Below are 22,837 nucleotides of genomic sequence, written 5' to 3' on the forward strand. Positions count from 1 at the left end.
ACTGTGTTCCTTTCCTTGAAGCTATGCTGTCACACGGATTTCCATCCTCTTAAGGAAATAACAGTCAGTACAATGTACTGAGCCTTCTGTTATTAACATGGATGCTTTTTTTCTTGGCTGTGCTGCTTGGCATGTGGGATCTTAGTTCCCCGACCAGGGATCAAACCCGTGCCCCCTGCAGTGGAAGCGCGGAGTCTTAACCACTGGACCACCAGGGAAGTCCCCAACTCTCAAGTTCTATTTAATTTTTTTCCTCATACTTCAACCTGTGCTTTAAAATAACTTTATGTGTATGAATAATTGACTGATCTGGCTTGTTCAGTAGTTGAAATAATCACCTTGTCCTACTATCCATAGGTTTATTTTTATTTTTCATATTGTTGATAATTTACAGTCTTATTTGGAGAGTAAATCCCAAAATGATTTCATTTTATTTTTTGCACTTAAGAATGATTTTTCTCTTCTATATCTTTTCCAAGGGAAACAAAATACCCTTCAATATATTACTCGACAACTTTAACCCACTTTTAGATCTATTTAGGAAATAAAACATTTGGGGACAGACCGTGATGCGTATTCCTGACAATATGTGCCTACAACAGATGTCAACATCCTGTGGGGATCTTCATGTAAACATCATCATAAACTTCTATATGTATATGGAGTAAGGGTAAGACTGAGAACTTCGGCCAGCTTCAGCCTGGGTACGTTAGCATCACCGAGAGCAGAACTTCCCTCAGCTGCTAGAGGGGCTGCCTGGACTTTCCATCCTGGCTCTGGTTTCCTACAGTCACCGTCACCCTTTCCACCCCCTCATCCCATTAGCGCTGGTGGCCTGACTTGGCCTCCTGCGTGCCGAGAAGGAAGGACAAAGACCCCAACTCACCTGACAGCAGCCACAGCACTGGCAGTCTCCACACAGGGTCCCCAGGAGGCCGTTGATCACCTGGATGGCACAGATAAGTATCTGAACCGCCCCTATGATCAGCAGGATGGAGAAGAGGGTCAGATGCCAGGGAATCACGTTGTCAGGCTTTTGGCACTGGCTCCATAGGTCGCTGTCCCTGAGGTAATTCCTGTCGGGGACGTGGGGGAGAAAGGAGATGTTGGTAAAAAGTGTGCAATACCCTAGGCTAGAAAGTCACCATAACGATTCTCCTTCTGCAATACTATCTATCCAAGATATAAGCTCCATGAGAAAAAAAAAATCCCATAATAACAACACTTTTAAAAACAATACCTAACAATTTTATTGAGTATAGACTATGGTGCCAGACCCTGTTCTGAACATTTAACACATATTCACTCCTTTATTTCTCATAGAAACTCTATGGTTCTTTTCTTCCATTTCACAAATGAGAACATTGAGGCACAGAGTTGTTAAGTGACTTACACCAGCTCACACAGCTACTGAGTGACAGAGTGATTTTTATGAGCTGACCAGGAGGATGGGTAAGTTTAATATCCATTAAGGGGCAATGAAAATGAAGACACTCCAGGAGCAGAATCTCACAAATGTTCACGGCCTTTATCCTGCTATTGTCCTTAGGGACCTTTTGGACTTCTGATAAATTATCTGTCACGTCTAGTGGCCGTGTGAAGCCACGTAAAGTACAATTGTGTCATATAGTTAAAGGGAAGAGCTTGATTCTTTTAAGGCCTGCTTCTAGCCAAATTGTGAACTGACTCAGCTATATTTTTGTGAAGATGTAGGGATTCCACCTGCAGAAAGAGTTAATTAACTAAAAGGAAGAAATAATCTGCTGCCTTAATACACATTTTATAAAAACTTTGAAATAGGAGAAACTGCAATATATTTGTAAAATATATACATTAGGAGTCCACTGCAATATCAAGGGCATTGTGCATTGAAGGAGAAATGTGAAGTGTGGTATCTTTAAGATAACAATGAGGGTAAAGTGGGTAAAATCTCTGCATATTTATATTCCTTCTCACATTCTTAAAGCCACAGATTGGTCTCTCCCTCTTCCTTTACGCGTCCTCTCTCCTTTCAAGGCCTCAATAGGAAACTCTCCATCTGACTGCTAAAGTAATATCCACCTCATTGTTTTTAGATCATTTTGACGATCTGTCTCTGGTGATTTCTCCAGTGCATCAGTACACATTTATTTGAGATACATTCTGTATTAAGATTTTGAAAAATCTTTGAAATGATGGAAGATGCCCCAGAGTTTAGTAGAGCAGAAGGGGTAAAGGAAAGAATGAGACTTTTGCTCTTGATTTAAAAATAAAACGTTGGGGCTTCCCTGGTGGCGCAGTGGTTGAGAATCTACCTGCCGATTCAGGGGACACGGGTTCGAGCCCTGGTCTGGGACGATCCCACATGCCGTGGAGCGGCTGGGCCCGTGAGCCACAACTACTGAGCCTGCGCGTCTGGAGCCTGTGCTCCGTAACAAGAGAGGCCGCGACAGTGAGAGGCCCGCACACCGCGATGAAGAGTGGCCCCCACTTGCCGCAACTAGAGAAAGCCCTCGCACAGAAACGAAGACCTAACACAGCCAAAAATAAATAAAATAAATAAATTTACAAAAAATAAAATATAAAAAAAATAAAAATAAAAAATAAAACATTGTTTATCACATTGATTCACCTTCCCATGAGAATACAGGTTCTAGCAGCTCACTGGCTGGGTGACTTGTGTATCCCTCTGTAAAATGGGAATAACAATATCAAATCATAGGGTTAAATAAGGATTAAATTAAAGTGAGGATTAAATGAGTTAACACGAGTAAAGCACTTAGAACAGTGCCTAGCATATAGTAAGTTTTCAATAAACCGTAATATTGTCATTATTTTACTTAAGCTGAACAGTCTGGTCTAAAGGAAAAAGGCTGGTATTTTGGATTCAGATGGACCTGGGTTTGAATCCAAGCATTCCTCTCACTGGCTGTGTATTCCTCACACAAGTCACCTACCACCCCCCCACCCCCTGGCCTTCACATCAGTTTCTTCATCTATAAAATGGGCTGAGAACAACCTCACAATTGTGAAATTTCACTGAGATAATATACCTATGTATTGCTGTATAAAATTTCTTTTCATTATGTTACTATTATTTTTAAAATTTATTTATTTAATTTATTTATTTTTGGCTGCATTGGGTCTTCGTTGCTGCGTGCGGGCTTTCTCTAGTTGAGGCGAGTGGGGGCTACTCTTCGTTGCGGTGTGTGGGCTTCTCACTGCGGTGGCTTCTCTTGTTGCGGAGCACAGGCTCTAGGCACGTGGGCTTCAGTAGTTGTGGCACGTGGGCTCAGTAGTTGTGGCGCACGGGCTTAGTTGCTCTGTGGCATGTGGAATCTTCCCGGACCAGGGCTCCAACCCGTGTCCGGGAAGATTGGCAGGCGGATTCTCAACCACTGCGCCACGAGGGAAGCCCCCATTATGTTATTTTTAAAACACTCATTTTTCCATTCTGTTTTTTTCCATGTAGTCCTTCCTACCTTTACAATTTTTCAACTTGCTGATTATAAGAGGTTATAAAAAGACAATATTTTCCAGGCACATTTTATAAAGAAAAGATCCTAAGGTGAAGTAATTGACAGTCCCCAGTTTGGACCCTCGGCTGAAGAGTTTGTCCACTGGTGGGACGACACCGCCCCCTGGTGGTGATATTGATGAACCGCTCACGGGGGAATTTGGAAGCAAGGATTGAGTTTGGGTGCAGAAATGCTCTCAGTTTCACTCCAGCTGCTGCCTCACCACTTACAAACCCTCACGGATAGCTGTTCCACAGGCCCTTCTTCTTTCCCCCCAAACTCTCAGGTTCTGAGAGTCTCAGATCCCCGGAAATGATTGCTGTGTCCAACCCTCCAACCCCAGGTGAGAGAGGGCCCTAATTTTTCATGGATCTGCAGGCTAATCACGCTTCCACATTCTGTGACATGACGAGAGCTGAGGCAGTTTAAACCCACTGAATCTCATCACTGTGAAGGGCGGTCCCACCTGAGACGCAGTAATTCCATCAACCTCAGAGTAGAACACCATGGATTTCATACAACTCACTTCTTGCCAGCAACAAAGGCAGCTGCAGGAAGGAGCAGGGGAGCCCAAGGGCTTTGCCTGGGTAACTCAGGTGCCACCTCCTCCTCTGAGACAGACCCCTTGATGCTCCTCCTGCCCTCAGCTGGCTGTGGTACCCCTTCTGTGCTTCCCAGCCCTCTGGTTCCTTCTGGTACACAGTGCCCTGGACCCTGAGCTGTCCTCATCTGTCCACTTGTCTGTCTTCTCTTTGTGACTATACATCCACAAGGGTAGAGACCATGTCCCCCATCTCTGTCCCCAGTTCCAGCACAGGGAGTGTTCAGTAAATGAGTAGCTTTCATGTACGGGGTCCTGCCCATGTTCTGGGCGCTGGGCTAGCTGCGTTCCGTCATCCCTCCCAATCCTACGAAGAGGTGCTACTTTTCTTGAACAATGCCCCAGGAAATATTCACTGAATGAATGAACATATACACAGATTAAGAAGTTGAGGGGGGAGGGGCAACATGGGGGAGGGGATTAAGAGGTACAAACAATTAGGTATAAAATAAGCTACAGGATATATTGGACAACACAGGGAATATAGCCAATATTTTATAATAACTATAAATGGAGTATAACCTTTAAAAACTGTGAATCACTACATTGTACACCTGTAACTTATGTAATATTGTACATCAACTATACTTCAATTACAAGAAATGTACTGCTAAAAAAAAGACATTAAGTATTTAGAAAGTGTAAAAAAAAAAGCTGAGGCTAGAGAATGTAAGTGCCTGGATTTGATCTTCCTTCTGTCTGACTCCAAAGCCGGTGCTCTTAATCGTTACACACATTCCCTGTATTTGAGTAATTTTATCCCTTTAGAATAATTAAAATATGATTAATTTACGAAATTTGATTTACACAACACATCTCTAATAGTGTGTATAGTTATCTCTAATAGTATGTCAATCAAAGTTTTCCTTTACCATAATAAAGAAATTATTCTCTTTGAACCTTCATGCGACTGGTTGAAAATATTGAAATTAATCACAAAATTATCATAAAAGCATAACATTTTAGAAAGTTCTAATGCATCATAATAAATTCTATTCACAGCGATGCTATATTCATAAAAATGAATCATAACATTGAATGTTTGGCAAGTGCTACGTGGCAGTAATGGTACATTATGTACATCATGTTATTTCATTCTTGCCTGAACCTGTGAGGTAGATCTTGCTGCCACCCCATTTCACAGAGAAAGAGCTGAAAGGTGAATGCATCACCCAAGATCACACCACTGGTATGTGGCAGAGGTGGAACTGGACCCTAAGTCAAGTCGGGCCAAGGGCAAAGCCGGATCTTAACATCTCTGGGGGTTTCCTGCTTCATGAAGGCTGGGAACAGGTTGCTGCCGTGCCATCTCACCCCGTCCATGTGGCTTTCAGCTCTGGGGAGTGTGCTTGCAGCAGTGTATGGGGTTTCTTGCTAATAAGCAATCATTGAAGAGCAGCTGCAGATAGTCTTAACTGAAAGTCCAGGCAGAACACTGAATGGTGTCAGTTCTGTGCTTAATGAGAGAGCCCTCTCCTCACCCCTGAGTTCCTTCCCCAGGGAGCAGGGAGGGCTGCAGCCTGACCGGGCAGTGCTGTGTTTGGCTGTGTTGCTTGTCTCTCTCCCACTGCTGATTGTCTTTGGCCTTGCCTCCTGCATTCCCTCCCGCAGTTGTCCCCATGCCCTGTGCAAGCTGCTTCCCTTTTAGCAGCTCAGGGTCAAGGTAGAGGTAGCCAATTGTCTCAGAAAGGAAGACCTTGTTTGGGAGGAGGTCCTACTTCAAAGGAAGCCAAGAGGGTGTATCTCAAAATGTCCCAGATTTCTTTTCCCTTCTAGGATGCCTCTTTAGTATGGTTCCCATGACAGAAAAAGTTAACTGTCTTTGTTCCTTTAAAATGAGCGCCAACAAACATTTTTAAGGAAAACAGAACTAAATTCTACGGACTTGAAGAGTCCTGATTTTTGTGTCCCAAGCTGGAAACCTCAGAATCCACCTTGATAACCTTCCCTCTTTCTCCTCATACCTAATCCTGATGATTCCATCTCAGACAGTCTCTGACATTTCTCTCCTTTTGAGCCCCAATTCCGCTGCCTTGGAGATGGTCAGGATTTTATCTGGATTGTTACTCTAATCTCCGACCTTGCTCCCTCGTTCAGTTACTGAGACCTTCCATTCATCCTGCACGTCGCTACCATCATGATCGTCCTGAAACTCCCAAGTGGTCGTGGCTTGTCCTGCTTGAAGTCCTCTGCCGTTCCCCGACGTCTTGAAGCTCTACCTGCCTCTCAATCACCCGCATCCTGTGGGTCCCTCTTCACCACCCCCAACATTCACCCTGAGCTTCCGGCCACTCAGCGAACTGACACTCTCTGAGCACGTGGGCCCTTTTCGAAGTTGCCTCAGGACTTTCTCTTCTCTCTGCCTGAAACATGCTTCCCATCCTCTCTGGAAGGCACACGTCTGTGCATCTTCCAAAACCAGCCCACGTCACCTCCTCCCAGAAGTTTCCCTCGCACGCCTCCATTTCCTCCTTTCAGCAAGTGAGGGTCTGTTCCCTGTCGTCACCCTAACTTACCACGTACTCACTGGGGCAGGGACCATGTCTGTCCTTCTGTGCTCCCTGTTTGGGACAGGCTTCAAAGCACAAAGTAAGGTCCTGTCAAGTGCTTTTGTTTTTTTAATTCTCCTACTAATCATTAGCTGTGAAGCCCTGGGCAAATTAACTTTTTGAACTGTATTTTTCTACTGTAGGGATAAGAAATCTTCTGAGATTTATTAGGAAGATTAGGTGAGATAATGCATGCAAAAGCACTCAGCCATTAATCATTAGAAGGAGGAGGAGGAAAAAAACGAGGAGGAGGTGGTGGAGGAGGAGGGGAAGGAGGAAGAGGAGGAGAAGGGAGAGATGCTGCCACTGCCATTTGGTGATAAGGGAAACTGTCCTGAGTCCTCTTCTTTGGTCTCATACAAGTGATTATTTCTTTTCACTCACTAAGTAGCTGTGTATGAATGTTACACTTGCAGCTACAACAACAACTCCTGTGATGCTTACACACTGGGATCTGATGGATAAGAAGAGTCCCTGTGATAGTAAAAAAGATTGGAGACAGAGGCCACTGAGCTTTTCGAGAGGGACTCTACAAAAATCAGATAGTGCAAGTCAGTATAAACTGTGCTCTAGAAAAAGCATTGTGACTTGAAGTCAGAAAACTTGGATTCGAGCTTCCATCATTAGGAACAGTATTCCTTTGGGCAAGTCAGTTCTCCTCTCCGGGCCTCAGCTGAATTACCTCTGAAGGAACGCTTTTTGTGAGGATCAGATGAAACGCTGTGGGTGAAGGCACGTTGTTAACTGAAAACACCAAGCAACACAAGGTGCAAGGATTGTTGTAAGAAACTCAAGATGAGCTTCTGCAGTTGGAGGGGAGGTTTGGAGCTGGCAGTGGGAGATAAGATCATAAAGGAAGACAGGACGTGGGATGTAGGGAGAATGGCAAGCTGAGGAAAGCCCGCCAGGTGACAGAGGGTGCGGTGAGACACCCTGCCTGGACCCATCCTCCTGAAAGCCCTTCCTGTAGCAGTCGTGGCCTATTTCACACCAAGAGTGGACTTGCATTTTATGTGGGATTAAATTCTAGAGTCAGGGCATGATGGGAAAGAGCACGAATAGTCAAAATCATTCTTATCTTATAAATCACCTGGAAAGTATAATATATATGATTTTGTAATAAACCCCTATGCAGCCATTTTTGATCATACTATGGTTTGAAGCCACTCTGCAGATGTCTAGGTACACAAACCTTTCCCCTTCAGATAACTATCAAAGCCCAACAGTGAACAGAGGATGGGTGGAGAATTCTGAAATGTTCCTGCTTTCCTGCACAGTTTATTCTGTGTTTGTTATTAAAGCGCTCTAATCTGATACCTGTTAATGGATGGGTTAGTTGCTGTTGTGAGGAGTAGATAAAACAACACATATGAAAGCATCTATCACAGAGTAACGTGTGATACATGGGTCTGATGTGAATGCAAACCTGCTTCAGCAGGAGGACAGATGCAGAGGGCTTTGAAAAGTGGTTTCCTCAACCTAAATGTCCATCGATAGATGAATGGATAAAGAAGATGTGGTACATATATACAATGGAATATTAGCCATAAAAAAGAATGAAATGATGCCATTTGCAGCAACATGGATGGACCTAGAGATTATCATACTAAGCGAACTAAGTCAGAAAGAGAAAGACAAGTATCATATGATATCACTTATATGTGGAATCTAAAATATGACACAAATGAACATATCTATGAAACAGAAACAGATTCACAGATATAAAGAACGACTTGTGGTTGCCAAGGGGGGGTGGGCCGGGGGAGGGATGGATCGGGTGTTTGGGGTTAGCAGATGAAACTATTATATAGAGAAGGGGTAAATAACAAGGTCCTACTGTATAGCACAGGGAACTATATTCAATATCCTGTAATAAACCATAATGGAAAAGAATATGAAAAAGAATGTATATGTATGTATAACTGAATTGCTTTGCTGTATACCAGAAATTGATACAACATTGTAAATCAACTATACTTCAACTAAAAAAAAATAAAAAAAAAAAAAAAAAAAAAAGTGGTTTCCTGTCCTCTCCCAAGCAGGTGTGAGTGTGCCAGGGGAGGGTGTGAGGCCCTCATGTCAGAACAATATAAGACCATTGTACTGCCTTGGGGTGTTACTTGGCATGCCTTGTGTTTCTCTCTCCTTTGTTTTGGACATAGATTTATTCAAATTGATTTTAAGTCCATCAAGGGGAGTAGCGTTCACATTACAGAATAAATAGAAAACAGGTTTAATACTGCACTGACCCTGTGGATAGAAATACTAGCAGAAGGGTCCTTGAAAGGAGACATAACATGTAGCTTCACAGTCACACCCCTGGGTGGGGGAGAGGGAACCATCGGGGGAGGGACCTCAGGAGGTGGCTCAACCTTATGCTGTCTGAATGCTGTGCTCAAACAAGCCAAGCCCACAGCGGTCCTCTGTAAGAGGAGAGGGCTTTCCACAGTAAAATAAACACCCATGGCAATCACTGCATGTGATATGAGGACATTAGAGGGCTTGTACTCCTGTTTAACTACAGAGAAGCGTGGGGATGATATTTTAGATGAAACACTTGTGGGCAAACTGAGACCTGGTGTCATACAGAACCAGCCTCCTCCATCTCCTCCATCTGAAGCCTGCTCTCGAGGTTCTGTAGTCTCTCACTATACATTAATAAATAGGGGTCTGACTTAAATAATCGGTGTCAGATTTTTTTAGGCATGGCCCCATCCTCTGTGTACAGGAGGACCCGTCAACTCTAATTCCCGACCACCTAGATATGTCACTCCCTGTGCTATTGTCCATAATGATGAACAAAACAGAGATTGTCCCAGCCCCCTTGGAAGTTAGCGTCTAGTGCAGCCCTATCTAATGATGCTCAATTTTGTCCCTAATAGCCGTGTGCAGCTACGGAGTGCTTGAAATATGGCTAGTGTGATTGAGGAATTTTAAACTTTATTTCATTTACGTGAATTTAAGTTTAAGTAGACACGTATGGCAACTGTCTACTGCCTTGAGCAGTGCGGTCTAGGGGCAGAAGGATGTGTAATATAAAAAGACTAATAATACTCGAAGTTAGAAGACGTGAGTTTGCTCCCTGTCTCTGCTGCCCACTAATTGTGAGACTTGGAGCACATCACACTTATTCAGCCTGCCTCGGTGGGGAGTTACTACCTCTTAACGTTGTTGTGGAGATTAAATTATAAATTTATTTTTAAAGAAGTCCTTTATAAACTACAAAGTACTGTGAAAATATGAAGTGTTACTTGAATGAGTTCTATTAACAATAACTCTCATGAAGAACCTACAGTGTTTTCAAGGTCGTTTTCCATAAATCTGCACCTTAAGAGATTGTTTAGTTATCCATCATTTGGGGTATTAGTGAAAGCCTTTGAGCTCTGTTAAGGAGTAATCATTCTCGTTTTCTATTATAAGATTTTCAATGGAAGGCACTGCTCTCTGTTTATTAATATTATTAGTTGCCTCATGTTGATGCTAATAAATATTTGAATGCAAGTGGTGACACCACCAACCTCCTTCTCTCAGGTCAACTGAGGTGCCCTCTTCCATTATTTCTCCTGGTGTCTGTCAAAAGAGCACCTAGAGGTGAGATCTTGTGTAACTTCACCCCACAACTCCAGCTCTGCCTCAAAGGAGCAACATGCCTGAGACTTGTAAACTGAAGATGGCAGACCTTGAGCGGTATCCCCCATGGGCCTTTACCTGCTGGTGCCCCCAATGGTGACATGTGAGCATTGAAGGGTGTACCTTACCCGTCCAGGAAGGGATAGCCCCACGTGCTATTATTGACCATGAGGCATTTTGGACCCTTGTTGATTGAGACAGCTGAGATGATAAATGAGTATCCGGCACCCAAGACTCCAACCACAGCAAATATTGTGGAGGTGAACATCTGAAAGAGAAGGAGAGAGACCGCCAGGTTCTTAAGGTATCCAGAGATTACACACAGCACGCCAAACTGGCCTGTCATTGAGCATGGTGAATATGGGGAAGTTATGGGATATGCAGCCAGTTTTTACTGGAAATGGGGCCTGTGGGGTCTCCTAGAATGAATTTTGGTGTCTCATGTCCCTTTCTCCACCCCCATCCCCATCTTTTTCACCTACTCATTGATGACTTAAGTGCTAGTTATGGTTTGATACCTTTGAACCAGGATTTTTAAACTTGTTAAGAACAGATTGTCCTTCACAGGCCTAATATGGAAGACCAGTCTATTACAGAATCAAAGAATCTTAGAATGGGAAGTGATCTTCAGTTCTGTGGTCCAATCATCTCACTGAGGCTAAGTCACAGTGGGGCCTCATGTGGCAGGAAGGTTCTGCTTATGAGAAAGGGTAGAAGTCTAGAAATTCTCCTCATCAGTCCTAGTTACATTCCTTGAGTTCAAAAAGATTAAGTCCAACCTCTCTTCCATGAGGTAGCAACATTTAAAATATCTGAAGATATTTTATATCTTACACAAAAATATTTTCTATATGACATCTCTCCACCCCTTCCACCCTCTATACGTTTTCTCTTCTTTGGGTTACACAAGCCCAACGATTCCAGTTCTTTTAAATATTTTTATATGACAGAGATTAATTAGTGAAAAATAGATTGTACTACATCTTTTTTTTTTTAAATTATAAAATCAAGACAGAATATAGAATATAAAAGGCAGAAACAATCCTGGAGCCCATCCAGGCTAACTCCCTCTTAGAGATAAAAAAAAAAAAAAAAAAGGGCCTAGAGAGGCAATGTCCATTCTAAACAGTAATTAAAGAGTAGTGTGGAAACATTAATAATTCTGTAAATAGAGGTGGCAAATGATCACCTCTATTGCTTTGGGACATGAAGGTGTAGTGCAAAGTACAAGAGTTTAAAAGTCAGCAGAGGGCTTCCCTGGTGGCGCAGTGGTTGAGAATCTGCCTGCCAATGCAGAGGACACGGGTTCGAGCCCTGGTCTGGGAAGATCCCACATGCCACGGAGCAACTAAGTCCGTGAGCCACAACTACTGAGCCTGCACGTCTGGAGCCTGTGCTCCGCAACAAGAGAGGCCGCGACAGTGAGAGGCCCGCGCACCGCAATGAAGAGTGGCCCCCGCTTGCTGCAACTAGAGAAAGCCCTCGCACAGAAACGAAGACCCAACACAGCCAAAAATAAATAAATAAAAAAAAAAAAAAAAAAAAAAGTCAGCAGAACCCAGTCTCAAATCTGTTTTACTACTTTTCTCTGTGTGATGACTGGCTCTTAGTTTCTCATCTATAAAATGGGCATGATAAAGCCTACCTAAATTAGATGTGATAACCCAAGTTAAATGTCAGTTACTTCCTCTTTCCCTTTCCCTGTATTACTATCAATCTTTTTACAGTATATATTTGAGGGTTTGAGGGTGGGGTTAGAGTGTAGAGAGGATCTAACTGTGCCTGGGCAACTGGAATCTGTGTAATCTATTTAGCTGGGATTCATATTCATATCATATGTCATATCATATATAAATGTGTTTTTTTGAAAATTTATTTATTTATCTATTTATTTTTGGCTACGTTGGGTCCTCGTTGCTGTGTGCGCGCTTTCTCTCTAGTTGTAGCCAGCAGGGGCTACTCTTCGTTGAGGTGCACGGGCTTCTCATTGTGGTGGCTTCTCTTTGTTGTCGAGCACGGGCTCTAGGCACATGGACTTCAGTAGTTGTGGCACGCAGGCTCAGTAGTTGTGGCACATGGGCTTAGTTGCTCCACGGCATGTGGGATCTTCCTGGACCAGGGCTCGAACCCGTGTCCCCTGCCTTGGCAGGTGGATTCTTAACCACTGTGCCACCAGGGAAGTCCCTATAAATGTATTTTTGGTGCAACTTTCCAAGACTGAGCTCTGGCTCCATGCACCGTGTCTGACTTCCCATGTAGAACTGACCATTCCCTTCTTCATATTGAAACAGAACAAGACCCTGTGGAGTTCCTGGGCATGGAAGCCTTTCCATGTCCCTGTTTCTTGTTTGTAGGGAACAGACTCTAGCCTCCATGACCTTCCCAGAATCCCAAAGAGCAGATTTGAACAGTTGCTAATCAGGGAATGGAGGGCATGCAGAGACAAGGGAGGAACAGCCAAGAAACAATAATTCAGCCTTGGGGCAGGGTCCTGGTTCCATCTCAAGGGATACACATAATAATATCTTTGAGCTCTTTATAGAACTAAAACCCCCAACAAATGGAAGATGTTAGCATTCTTCATTCCAGAGAAGGTCACAGTTTGATAACCTTGAGAAGCTCATCAGGAGACCACTTGAGACCAGATTAAAGAAGTTCAGGCCCTGCACACACCCTGATCCTTATCAGCAAAGCTGCCCTTGAACCATTGCTATAAAACTCCTCACCAAATCCTCCTGCATTGGGACACAGTTTTTCAGGGCATGAGCCTGCTGTGTTCCCCTTTGCCAGGCAAAGCAATAAAGCTATTCTTTTCTACTTCACCCAAAACTCTGTCTCAGAGATTCAATTTGGCACTGGTGTACAGAGGCCAAGTTTTCAGCATCCATATCTCCCACCTCCAGGGCTCTAGATTGTATCAACTCCCATCACAGCACAGTATATATAACGCATTACTGCATAGCTGTTTATGTCTGTCTTCCCCAACCAGAGGACAGACTCCTTGAAGCCATGGACAGTGGGTTATTTGAAGATAGTTAGGACATTGCTCCTCCCCTACCACCAACAGTTTGGTTTTCTTTTTTTTCCTCCCCAGCTTATCAAAGGCACTGGATAACTACTTATTGGATATTTTCAATGACTAAAGTTCATATACTCATTATTTAGATTTTTCCTCTTAATTTTTATGCCTAGGGTATCCTAAACCCATTCCCACCATCAAGAACATTGTGAATATAATCTAGGTCAGAAGTAAATAAAAATTTGGGTCAATTTATCATGTTAGAACAGGCAATCTCTCTTCCAAAGGATATCTTGTTGAATAATTTTAGAAATTGTTGAATTGTATAAAGTTAAATAGGTTTCATTCCTCTTGTACTTCTAAGAATCTTTGTGATATGCTAATATGTATGAAGCTCCAAGAAGGGGATATACTATGTATACTGGAATGTTAGGAAAATTATTAGCTCTCAAATTATCCCTCAGAAGTGAGGGACTTGCTTTCGAGCTGTGCCCTTATTTCATCCATCAGGTAACAGGACATTTCCTCAAATTTGAACAAACAAGTATTGTGTGGGAAAGACATTAGTCAGAAACAACCCAATTACTGTTGGATGACAGAATTATTTAAACATTTCCTTCTTAACACAGATTTGCTAATTATTCTAGGAAAGTTGACCTCACAATTCCTAGTTCCAGATATTATAGGTAACAAGCCTTTCAAAGGGCATTCTAATATAAGTATGTTTAGTGTTTACAATTGTGGGGATCATTAATATATGCTTGCAAGAGGGATGTCTGAATACTGTCTTCGTCTTATCTGAATTGATATTCATGACTAACAGTGAAATTTCCGCTGACAGCATCATACATGGATACAAAAATGCCATTAAATGGAAAAAAAGGTGTGCTGTGGGAAACTTTTGATGGCTCCAATGGTGTCTTTAGTGGGAGCAAAGACATTAAGGTCAAAAAACATGAAAACAGGGCTTCCCTGGTGCCGCAGTGGTTGAGAGTCTGCCTGCCAATGCAGGGGACATAGGTTCAAGCCCTGGTCTGGGAAGATCCCACATGCCGTGGAGCAACTGGGCCCGTGAGCCACAACTACTGAGCCTGCGCGTCTGGAGCCTGTGCTCCGCAACAAGAGAGGCCGCAATAGTGAGAGGCCCGCGCATTGCGATGAAGAGTGGCCCCCGCTTGCCACAACTAGAGAAAGCCCTTGCACAGAAACGAAGACCCAACACAGCCAAAAATAAATAATAAATAAATAATAATAAATTAAAAATTAAAAACAAAACAAAACAAAAAAAATGAAAACATTTTAAAATAAATGAGAGGGGAGGAGTAATATTTCAAAATCAATATATTAAAATTATTTTATATTTTATACATGTGATTTAAAATATGCATATATCACAGAACGCTTATGCATATATTCACGTTAGTCAAAGAACTTTTTTTGAAACTGCTTTCTGGGAAAATAAGAGGTGGTTTCATACAAAGTTTCACCTTATATTTGGGTATGTATTGTAATTTGCAGAGTTTTCTGATCTCATAGGAGTCTATAACTTCTTCCCTTGAGCCCTTGCAACGACACACTTTGGGAGATGCTGCTCCAATTTAAAGAGAGCTTATCTAGCTACTTCTCTGTCTCTGAGCTACCTCCATGCTCCAATCAACTTGCTGTTTAGTTAGACACAGCTGGTATTAATCTAGGAATGGCCAGAACGTTCCAGTAGAGCAATTGGAAGCTTACGCTCAGGTCAGTTTTTCCTAATGTTTTACCTCTTATCCTTTCAGAGTGAGGCTCTGAGTGGTCTGGAAACATTTTTGACATGTTGTCCTTGGGATGGATTGGATTGTCTCAATTAAAAAAGAAGATTATATGAAGGAAGGGTCTCTCATCTTAAAATTGCTTAAAAGTCTTCAAAAGCCAGAATTTCCACTAAATAAATGGTTAAATATTCTTATAATTATGTTTTCACAAAAATGACGATCTCAGAAACCTTCTAGTGCAATCATCTCACTTTCTAGATAATGCAAAGAGCTTCATTCTGTGACAGCCTTAGATGTATTATCTCATTTAATCTTCTCAACAAACCTGTGAGGTGGGTGTGATTATCTACATTTTCCAGACAGGAAACTGAGACTACTAGAAATTAAGATAATTGCTGTAAGTCAAACAAAGAGTAAAGTGGTGGAACTAGGATCAGTCCATGGCCACTTGTTTCCAAAACCCATGCTTTTGTGACTTTCTCAAATCACACATCTAGAAGGTGGCTGAACTAGATTAAGAACTGGGTCTCGGGGGAAGGGGCAACATAGGGTTGGAGGATAAGAGGTACGAACTATTAAGTATAAAACATGCTACAAGGATATATTGGACAACACGGGGAATATAGCCAAAATTTTATAGTAACTATAAATGGAGTATAACCTTCAAAAATTGTGAATCACTATATTGTACACCTGTAACATATAATATTGTACAGCAACTATACTTCAAAAAAACAAACAAACAAACAAAAAAGAACTGGGTCTCCCTCCCAGTCTAGTATCCTGTACCTACCACCTCTTCAAAAACACACACACACACAAAACACACTGCCACTAGCACCAGATAGTCTGTTATTTGCAAATTTCTCTGTGAATGACATTGGTTCTCTCACAGAAATAAAACGACAGATAAGGAAAATATCTTTCTGCTTATTTGACCTTCTGATCTTGAGTTCTAATTATTAGTCAGGAATCATGAAACTATTGATTATTAAGAATGGAAGAGTATCTAAAATTGCTGTAATAGAAAAGAAAGGTCACGTTTCCAGGAAGGCAGTTTGGAAGCCTGAGGAAACCAGGGTCCCGGCCTCCTGAGTCACCCAGGCCCCTGCCTCCCTGGCCTCGGCTTCTGGTGGTAAACAGAAGAAAGGGGTGGGTGGTTCTAGAAGGTCCCTTCGACTAAAACAACTCCGGATTTCATCATCCACTGGCTGGTAATGAGAGGAGAAATCTGTCTTGTGCTATTCCTGCTGTGTGAGATGAGTGGAGGATTTTAGATATCATTCCTGGAACATTTCAACAGGCAAATGTTTACAGACACAAAAAGTGAGCACAAATGCAAACAGTCCTCATTTTAGGCAAGTCTGAGTAAATGAAAAACCAGGTTAATATAAAATAGCAATGAGATAATTTTCCCCGTTATTGAAGAGTCCCCCTTGTAAGCACCTCTATCCCAACACTGTCCAACTGAAATATAATGTGAGCCATATACATAATTTAAAATTTTCTAGTAACACTTCTTAGAAGGTTTAAAAAAATGAGATTAATTTTGATAATATATTTTCTTTAACTCAGCATATCCAACATATCATTTCAACAGGTAATCAATATAAAAACCACTAATAAGATATTTTACATTCTTCTCTTGTACCAATTCTTTGAAATCTGGTATGTGTTTTATACTTATGGTACATCTCAATTTTTTTTTTTTTTTTTGTGGCCAAGCCTCGCGGCAGGCAGGATCTTAGTTCCCCGACCAGAGATTGAACCCGCGCCCCCTGCAGTGGAAGCGCAGAGTCTTAACCACTGGACCACGAGGGAAGTCCCAGGTACACCTCAACTTTTTTAAACAAAATTTATTTATTTATTTATTTATTTATTTATTTATTTATTTATTTATTTATAACATCTTTATTGGAGTATAATTGCTTCACAATGGTGTGCTAGTTTCTGCTTTACAAACATAGTGAATCAGCCACACACACACATATATCCCATCTCCTCTCTGTTGCGTCTCCCTCCCTCCCGCCCTCCCTATCCCACCCCTCTAGGTGGTCACAAAGCACCGAGCTGATCTCCCTGTGCTATGCGGCTGCTTCCCACTAGCTATCTATTTTACATTTGGCAGTGTAAATATGTCCATGCCACTCTCTCACTTCGTCCCAGCTTACCCTTCCCCCTCCCCATGTCCTCAAGTCCATTCTCTAGTAGGTCTGCACCTTTATTCCCGTCCTGCCCCTAGCTACATGTAAAAGAACGAAATTAGTACATCTCAATTTTGATTGGCCACATTCCATATGCTCAATAGCCACATGTGGATAGTGGCTCCTGTATTGGACAGTACAGTCTAGAACATTTGGAAGATTGATTTTTGGTAGTAAAAGTTAAAAAAAATGGATGGTTATGGTCTGTACTGCTTCCCTGATTACAGTTACCCACAGGAGGGAGAGATGTATAACAGAGGAGGGCAAGACAGTGACCCTCAACTGAAGCAATAAGGTTTTATATCTTTACAAAACTTTCTGAAGAAAATATGGCATCAGGTTACAATTTCATAAAACTACAGGTAGTATGTTTTGTTTTTGTATTCACATTTGAAATATTTCACCTTGAAATAAAAATAAAATACTCCAAATAATTTTTCATAACTTTTCCAGAATGGATGACCTACATGAAGCAAGGTACACTTTATGTCACTTTGTTTTAAGTCATTTCGTGTTCAGAAGTCTTTAAAAAATTGCTAAATTTACTACTCTGAGATATTATCAATCTTAAAATCAGATGAAGTCCATTCCATTTATCATGGGTTTCATGATACAAAATTTTTCATGTTAAAAGAGAAGTTATTGAAATCAAGTTGAATATGTTAGGGAGCAGATGCTTCAAGTTGGTGTTTTTTAAACTAAACAGGCAAAAGGCCTGGAATATTTCTGGAAAGAGACACAATAATTGGAAACACTGGTAACCTCTGGGGAAGGGCGTTGCCAGACTTTGGAGTCAGGAATGTGTGGCTTCCGTTGTAGTTTTTGTACTATGGACATGTTTTCCCTGTTCTAAATGAATAAGTAGTAAAGGGGGACACTACTGTGTAGTGTAGTGGTCAAGGGCATGGGATACAGGCAGACAGATCTGGGTTTGAGTCCTGGTTCCTTCCTCATGACCTTGGGAAGGTCATCTTTCTAAGATCTCCATTTCTTCTTCTGTAAAATAAGCCTCGATAATAACTACCTGTCTCCTAGAGATCATAATATGTAAGATAGCGAATCAAAAATAGGAAATAGGGAATCAAATGTACACATTGTCTAGCAAATCAGATAACCCCCAGGTGGGGTAGGCTCTTAGATAATGCCTGGTACTTCACCGTGGGGATACCCAGAAATCTCTTTTGCCTATTTCCAAGATTTGGATAATTTCCCATGACATTAACAAGCACTTGACAAATGTCATTATTATATTATAATGCTTTAATAATCATAGCCTCACATACTTTAACCTTCCAGAAATACAGAGAGTATAGCTCTGGGGAGAAAAATAAAAGTAAACAGGCTGACTATCTCATGGTTGCTCAGCACACATGTTCAGTTTGTATTTCTAAAGAAATGTGTGTTAATGTATATGCTGTAAATACTTCCCTTGAAATGGAAGAAGATGCTCTCGAATTCACCATGTGTCAGCTTTAAGGCCTCCCCCCTCTACTGGGCTCTGGAGGCAGACGATGTGGGACGAGATCCCACCTCTGCCCTGGTCCGTGGTGTGTACTTATGTCAGCTGAAGCGGAGGGAGGAGGGGCGGGGGGTTGAGAATGGGGGAAGGGTGGATGGTTCGGAGACATGGTATTTTGAGGCTTGGGTAGTGGCAACATGTTGGGGAAACATCTCTGGTGGGCATGAAGGTTCCTCTCAGCAAGTTTTCTAAGAGGTACATAGATATTACTTGAAGTGTTTTCTCGCTTAAACGTGAATGTCCTCCTGTATTTTCTGCCTCAGTCTTGGGAAGCCCAGAAGACAGACTGGGGCGTCGTGGGTGTGGTGGTCAGAAACTCAACTTGCAAGAGCTTCAGTTTCCTTATTTATGAAACGAGAAGTTTAACGCCTAACTCATTAGGGGCTATTGTGAGAATTGAGCCTGATAAAGTACGGAAATCACCTGAAATCCTCCCAGAGCGTTCATTTACTTCATTCATCCAACAAGCATTTATCGAGGACCTATGTGTCCTCAGTACCCCAGGCACTTGGTACTACTCTCCCCTGCCCTGCACACTAAGGCTTGCAACCTCTTCCCCCATTCTTGCAATGTCCTTACGAAAAGTAGCAACTGCCACGGTCCATTTTACAGCAGAGGATTTTGAAGCATAGAAAACCTTTACTGAAGAAATAGGGTTTCATACGTTATTTCTCCTTTTAAGATAATCTGTTATTTCAAAAGAAGTGTCTTTCTTAAATCCCCCTCAAATGGGCTGTCCTTCCAAGGGACGCAGAGGCGGCTGTCAGCACCAGTGCTCTTGGCCTCAGGAAGTACTGATGGCAGAAGTGCTTACGCAGAAAGCATCCCTAAGGGGCACTGGCGAGCCGAGCTGGTCATGGGGAGAAGTGCTGACTCTACAGTGAATAGACTGATTTATGACCTAACCAAGATCTTCCTTCAGAACAGGTCTGTCAACCATCTGGCCCTGCCTGTGGATGGGGGTGGGGGGGCCTTTATCTGCCTGATATACTTTCAGGATGCTGAAATGCCAGCCTATCCCTAAATATCTCCTTTATCAGGCCCATTATTAGAGACACTCTTTTGAGTCAAGGTCAAGGTCTTCTAAAGGCTCTTATTAAAGAACATACTTACACGAAAGAGTTGATAAAATTAATCAGCTGTCCCATTGGACCCTGAGATGTCAAATTTTTTTTTTTCTTTTTAAGGATTAGAGGGCAGGAGACCCTGACCAACCACAGATCAGCAGCTAGGGCACCTCCAGTTTTGGAGAACGAGGTTGAGACCTAACCACAAACCCAGGCCAGGGTTTCCAAAGCCCACCTTGGAAGTTACCCTCCTCTCATAGCTTTTGCCCCAGGGCTCCCTTTTCTCAACTCTCATTTACCCTAATTTATTTAAAAGATTGCAGATCCCTGGGACTGGATTTCAGTCTTGCTCTGCCTCAGAGGAGAGTTTGCCTCTACTTTTTAGTTTCACTATGAAGCTATCAATTGGGTGACCTCAAGATTTTTTTTTTTCCAGCTCATTGTCTTGCTTTATCTCTACAGCCATCACATCCTGCTTCCACTATTGATTCATGTGTCCTGGTTTAACTACCCAAGGGAAGGGAAGAGAATAATGCAGCTGACTTCTGGGGAATATTCCAGAAAGATGCAGCAAAGAAGAGAGGAGAGAGAGAGGCCAGGAAACAAATGATGGAGAGCAAAGCTGTGAAGACAGCCACAGGATTTAGCTCAGCAGCCCTTGGCCTAGTCTGTTCCTGCCTCACAGACCTTTCTACCCACAGGATTTCTTACACCACGTTCCTCAGAAGCCCAGTGTTCCTTAAACACCCGGAGGGGAAGGCTGTGAGCCTTTGGAAAACTAATTCAAGTCTTTAGCATTATAGTACTGATCAAATTATGCTACAGCTTTTTTTCTTTTTGTCTGACAAAATGTTTGTAAATACCTTTCTTTAGAAACTGATGATTGCTCCAGAACCTCAGGACATTAAGGAAACTTGGCTCTAAAGCAGGGGCATGAATCCAGTGGCCCTTAGGGGTGGGTGAAGAGCTCAGTCATGCCCAGTGCAGGTCGTTTTTGTGCCAAAATAGAGGCCCAGGAGTAAGAGGTTAATTTTTTGTTTTTCGAAAAAGAAGTAAGTTATCTAGATATTTTTTGTGAAATCTCTCTACTTTTAAAAGTTGGCAGCTGACTAACAAACAAATCAACCCAAAACAAGAAATCCTTCTGCTGGCCACCTAGAGTGTGGTTGCCCCTGGTACAGGGCAGCTCTGGCTGTGTCTTGGTTTCCAGCTGGCAGAGCTTGTCCTCTGACGGGCACTGCCCTTGTGGACGGTCAGCCAGTGGCTGGGAGGAGTCATCCTCAACCCACACCAAGGGCAGATGCCCCCCGTGGGGTGAGGAAACCCAATCAGACAACTTGAATTGGGCAGACCAAATGTTTCAGATGGTATTGACTCAACGGTGCTTGTAAAAATGTGACTTTTCTGCCTTCCTCTTGGACTTCACATAAATCTAATTTAAAAACACTCTTGGCACAATACTTTGAATATTGTTTCGCATCTCACTTTGGTTATGTATAAACCTAAAAACAAAAGAAATAAACAAACAAAAACCCTGGTTTTATACTGGCTAATCTTCAGACTTCTACTCAGCACCAGGGAATGAGCTGTTAGATTTCTAAGCAATTCATCCAACTTTCTTAATTGCTAATTTTTTTCAAATTCTTATTTCCAACCTATTGCCCCCAAATCCACAAGGCATAGTGGGATTACATTTCAAAGAGAAAATGAGTTACATATTTATTCCTTTACTTTATAATTAAGTATAGTAAAATATCATTATATATATCACATGTTACATAATTGTATCAAATGAATTGTGGTTGATTTTAACATCTCTTTGTAAATGATGATTTTAAACGTTGCTATAATAACCAATGCTTGATGGTGTTAAAAAGGTGAGAACATTCTCTTTGAATGATCCTCGATCTCACATGGAAAAGCATCATTGTATTTGCGGTGCACCAGCCTCAGCACTTCATATGTAGGCAATAGATATTTTTTAATTGACTGAGCAAATAGTGATGAGAAGGAAATGTTAGAGATGTTTCTGTTTCAGGACAGATCGCTACACCTTTCCCTTTAAGAGGTTAAGGTAAGAGTGTATAATTCATCATTGGGGTTCTCTTAGATGGACAATTGAATCTCGGGAAATTAGAGCAGGAGCTGGTCTTACTCATCATCCAGCCAGTAATTCCAGTTCAGCCTTCTTCATTTTTGCCACGTCAATGTACCTGAACTCAATATTTTTCTGTAAGTCAACTCTCTATTTTATTCATTTATATCACCTCTCTGAATGAAAAAGTAGAATCATTAACACACATAAACAAAATATTATTGAATTTCTAGTTAATGTTTCTTGCATTCCTGGAGCTGGAAACTTGGTAGAAAGGGAGGTTACAAAGGATTAGAAATAGTAAAGACATTTCCATCAAAATAAGAGTTTTCTTGATAGAATCGAGAGGACTGAAGGAGAATCAAAATTAACTTTCTATGTTATTGAAAGATAGAGCACATCTGTGTACTAGCAGAACTCGTCTGTACTTGGGACATTCTGATCTAGTCCAACTTCCTCATCTTATAGATGAACAGAGGAAGGCAGAGGGCACCCCAGTTGTGGAAATGGAACCCAACCCCACTCCCAGCCTTCTTCCCACTCCAGCTTGGAATGGTGAAGCCTAGTTTCTCTAGCTTGCCCACTAAAGATGGATGGCTGCAGGAAACAAGAAAGGAAACAGAAGGCCAGAGACAAAATCCAGGTAGAGGTAGGGAAGTGCTGAGCCTCTGAAGCAGTGAAGCAGGCAGCGGTGTGGATGGAGAGTTTAGGGGGCTATTGCGGAGAGGAGGTTACCATCTGTTATCCTGTCCCAGCTCCCCTTTACAGGTGAGACAATGCAGAGCCAGAGAAGGGAAATGACTTGCCCAAGGTCTCAGGGCTTCGAAGTGGCAGATGGAGAGTCACAGCCCCCATCTCTGCCTTCCAAGCATGCATTCCTTATATGGCATCACTGCAACTTT

At 42.1% G+C, this 22,837-nt stretch overlaps 1 protein-coding gene and 1 long non-coding RNA gene across 2 annotated transcripts in view; both read right to left on the bottom strand.

The window, feature by feature from the left end:
* LOC309629967 overlaps positions 1-22,837 on the bottom strand; it is a 156,616-nt gene that overhangs the window by 59,837 nt on the left and 73,942 nt on the right. The gene's annotated exons all lie outside the window — the stretch shown is intronic.
* Positions 1-22,837, bottom strand: part of TM4SF4 (transmembrane 4 L six family member 4) — a 31,922-nt gene that overhangs the window by 3,464 nt on the left and 5,621 nt on the right. The window contains exons 3-4 of the mRNA XM_082394497.1: positions 10,406-10,545; positions 887-1,076 (exon numbers count right to left, since the gene is read on the bottom strand). Coding sequence (XP_082250623.1) covers positions 887-1,076; positions 10,406-10,545 — 330 coding nt within the window. The remainder of the gene's footprint in view (positions 1-886; positions 1,077-10,405; positions 10,546-22,837) is intronic.

This window comes from Balaenoptera borealis (assembly GCF_965194805.1).
Source record: "Balaenoptera borealis genome assembly, chromosome: 5".
In the NCBI taxonomy this organism is placed as follows: domain Eukaryota; kingdom Metazoa; phylum Chordata; class Mammalia; order Artiodactyla; family Balaenopteridae; genus Balaenoptera; species Balaenoptera borealis.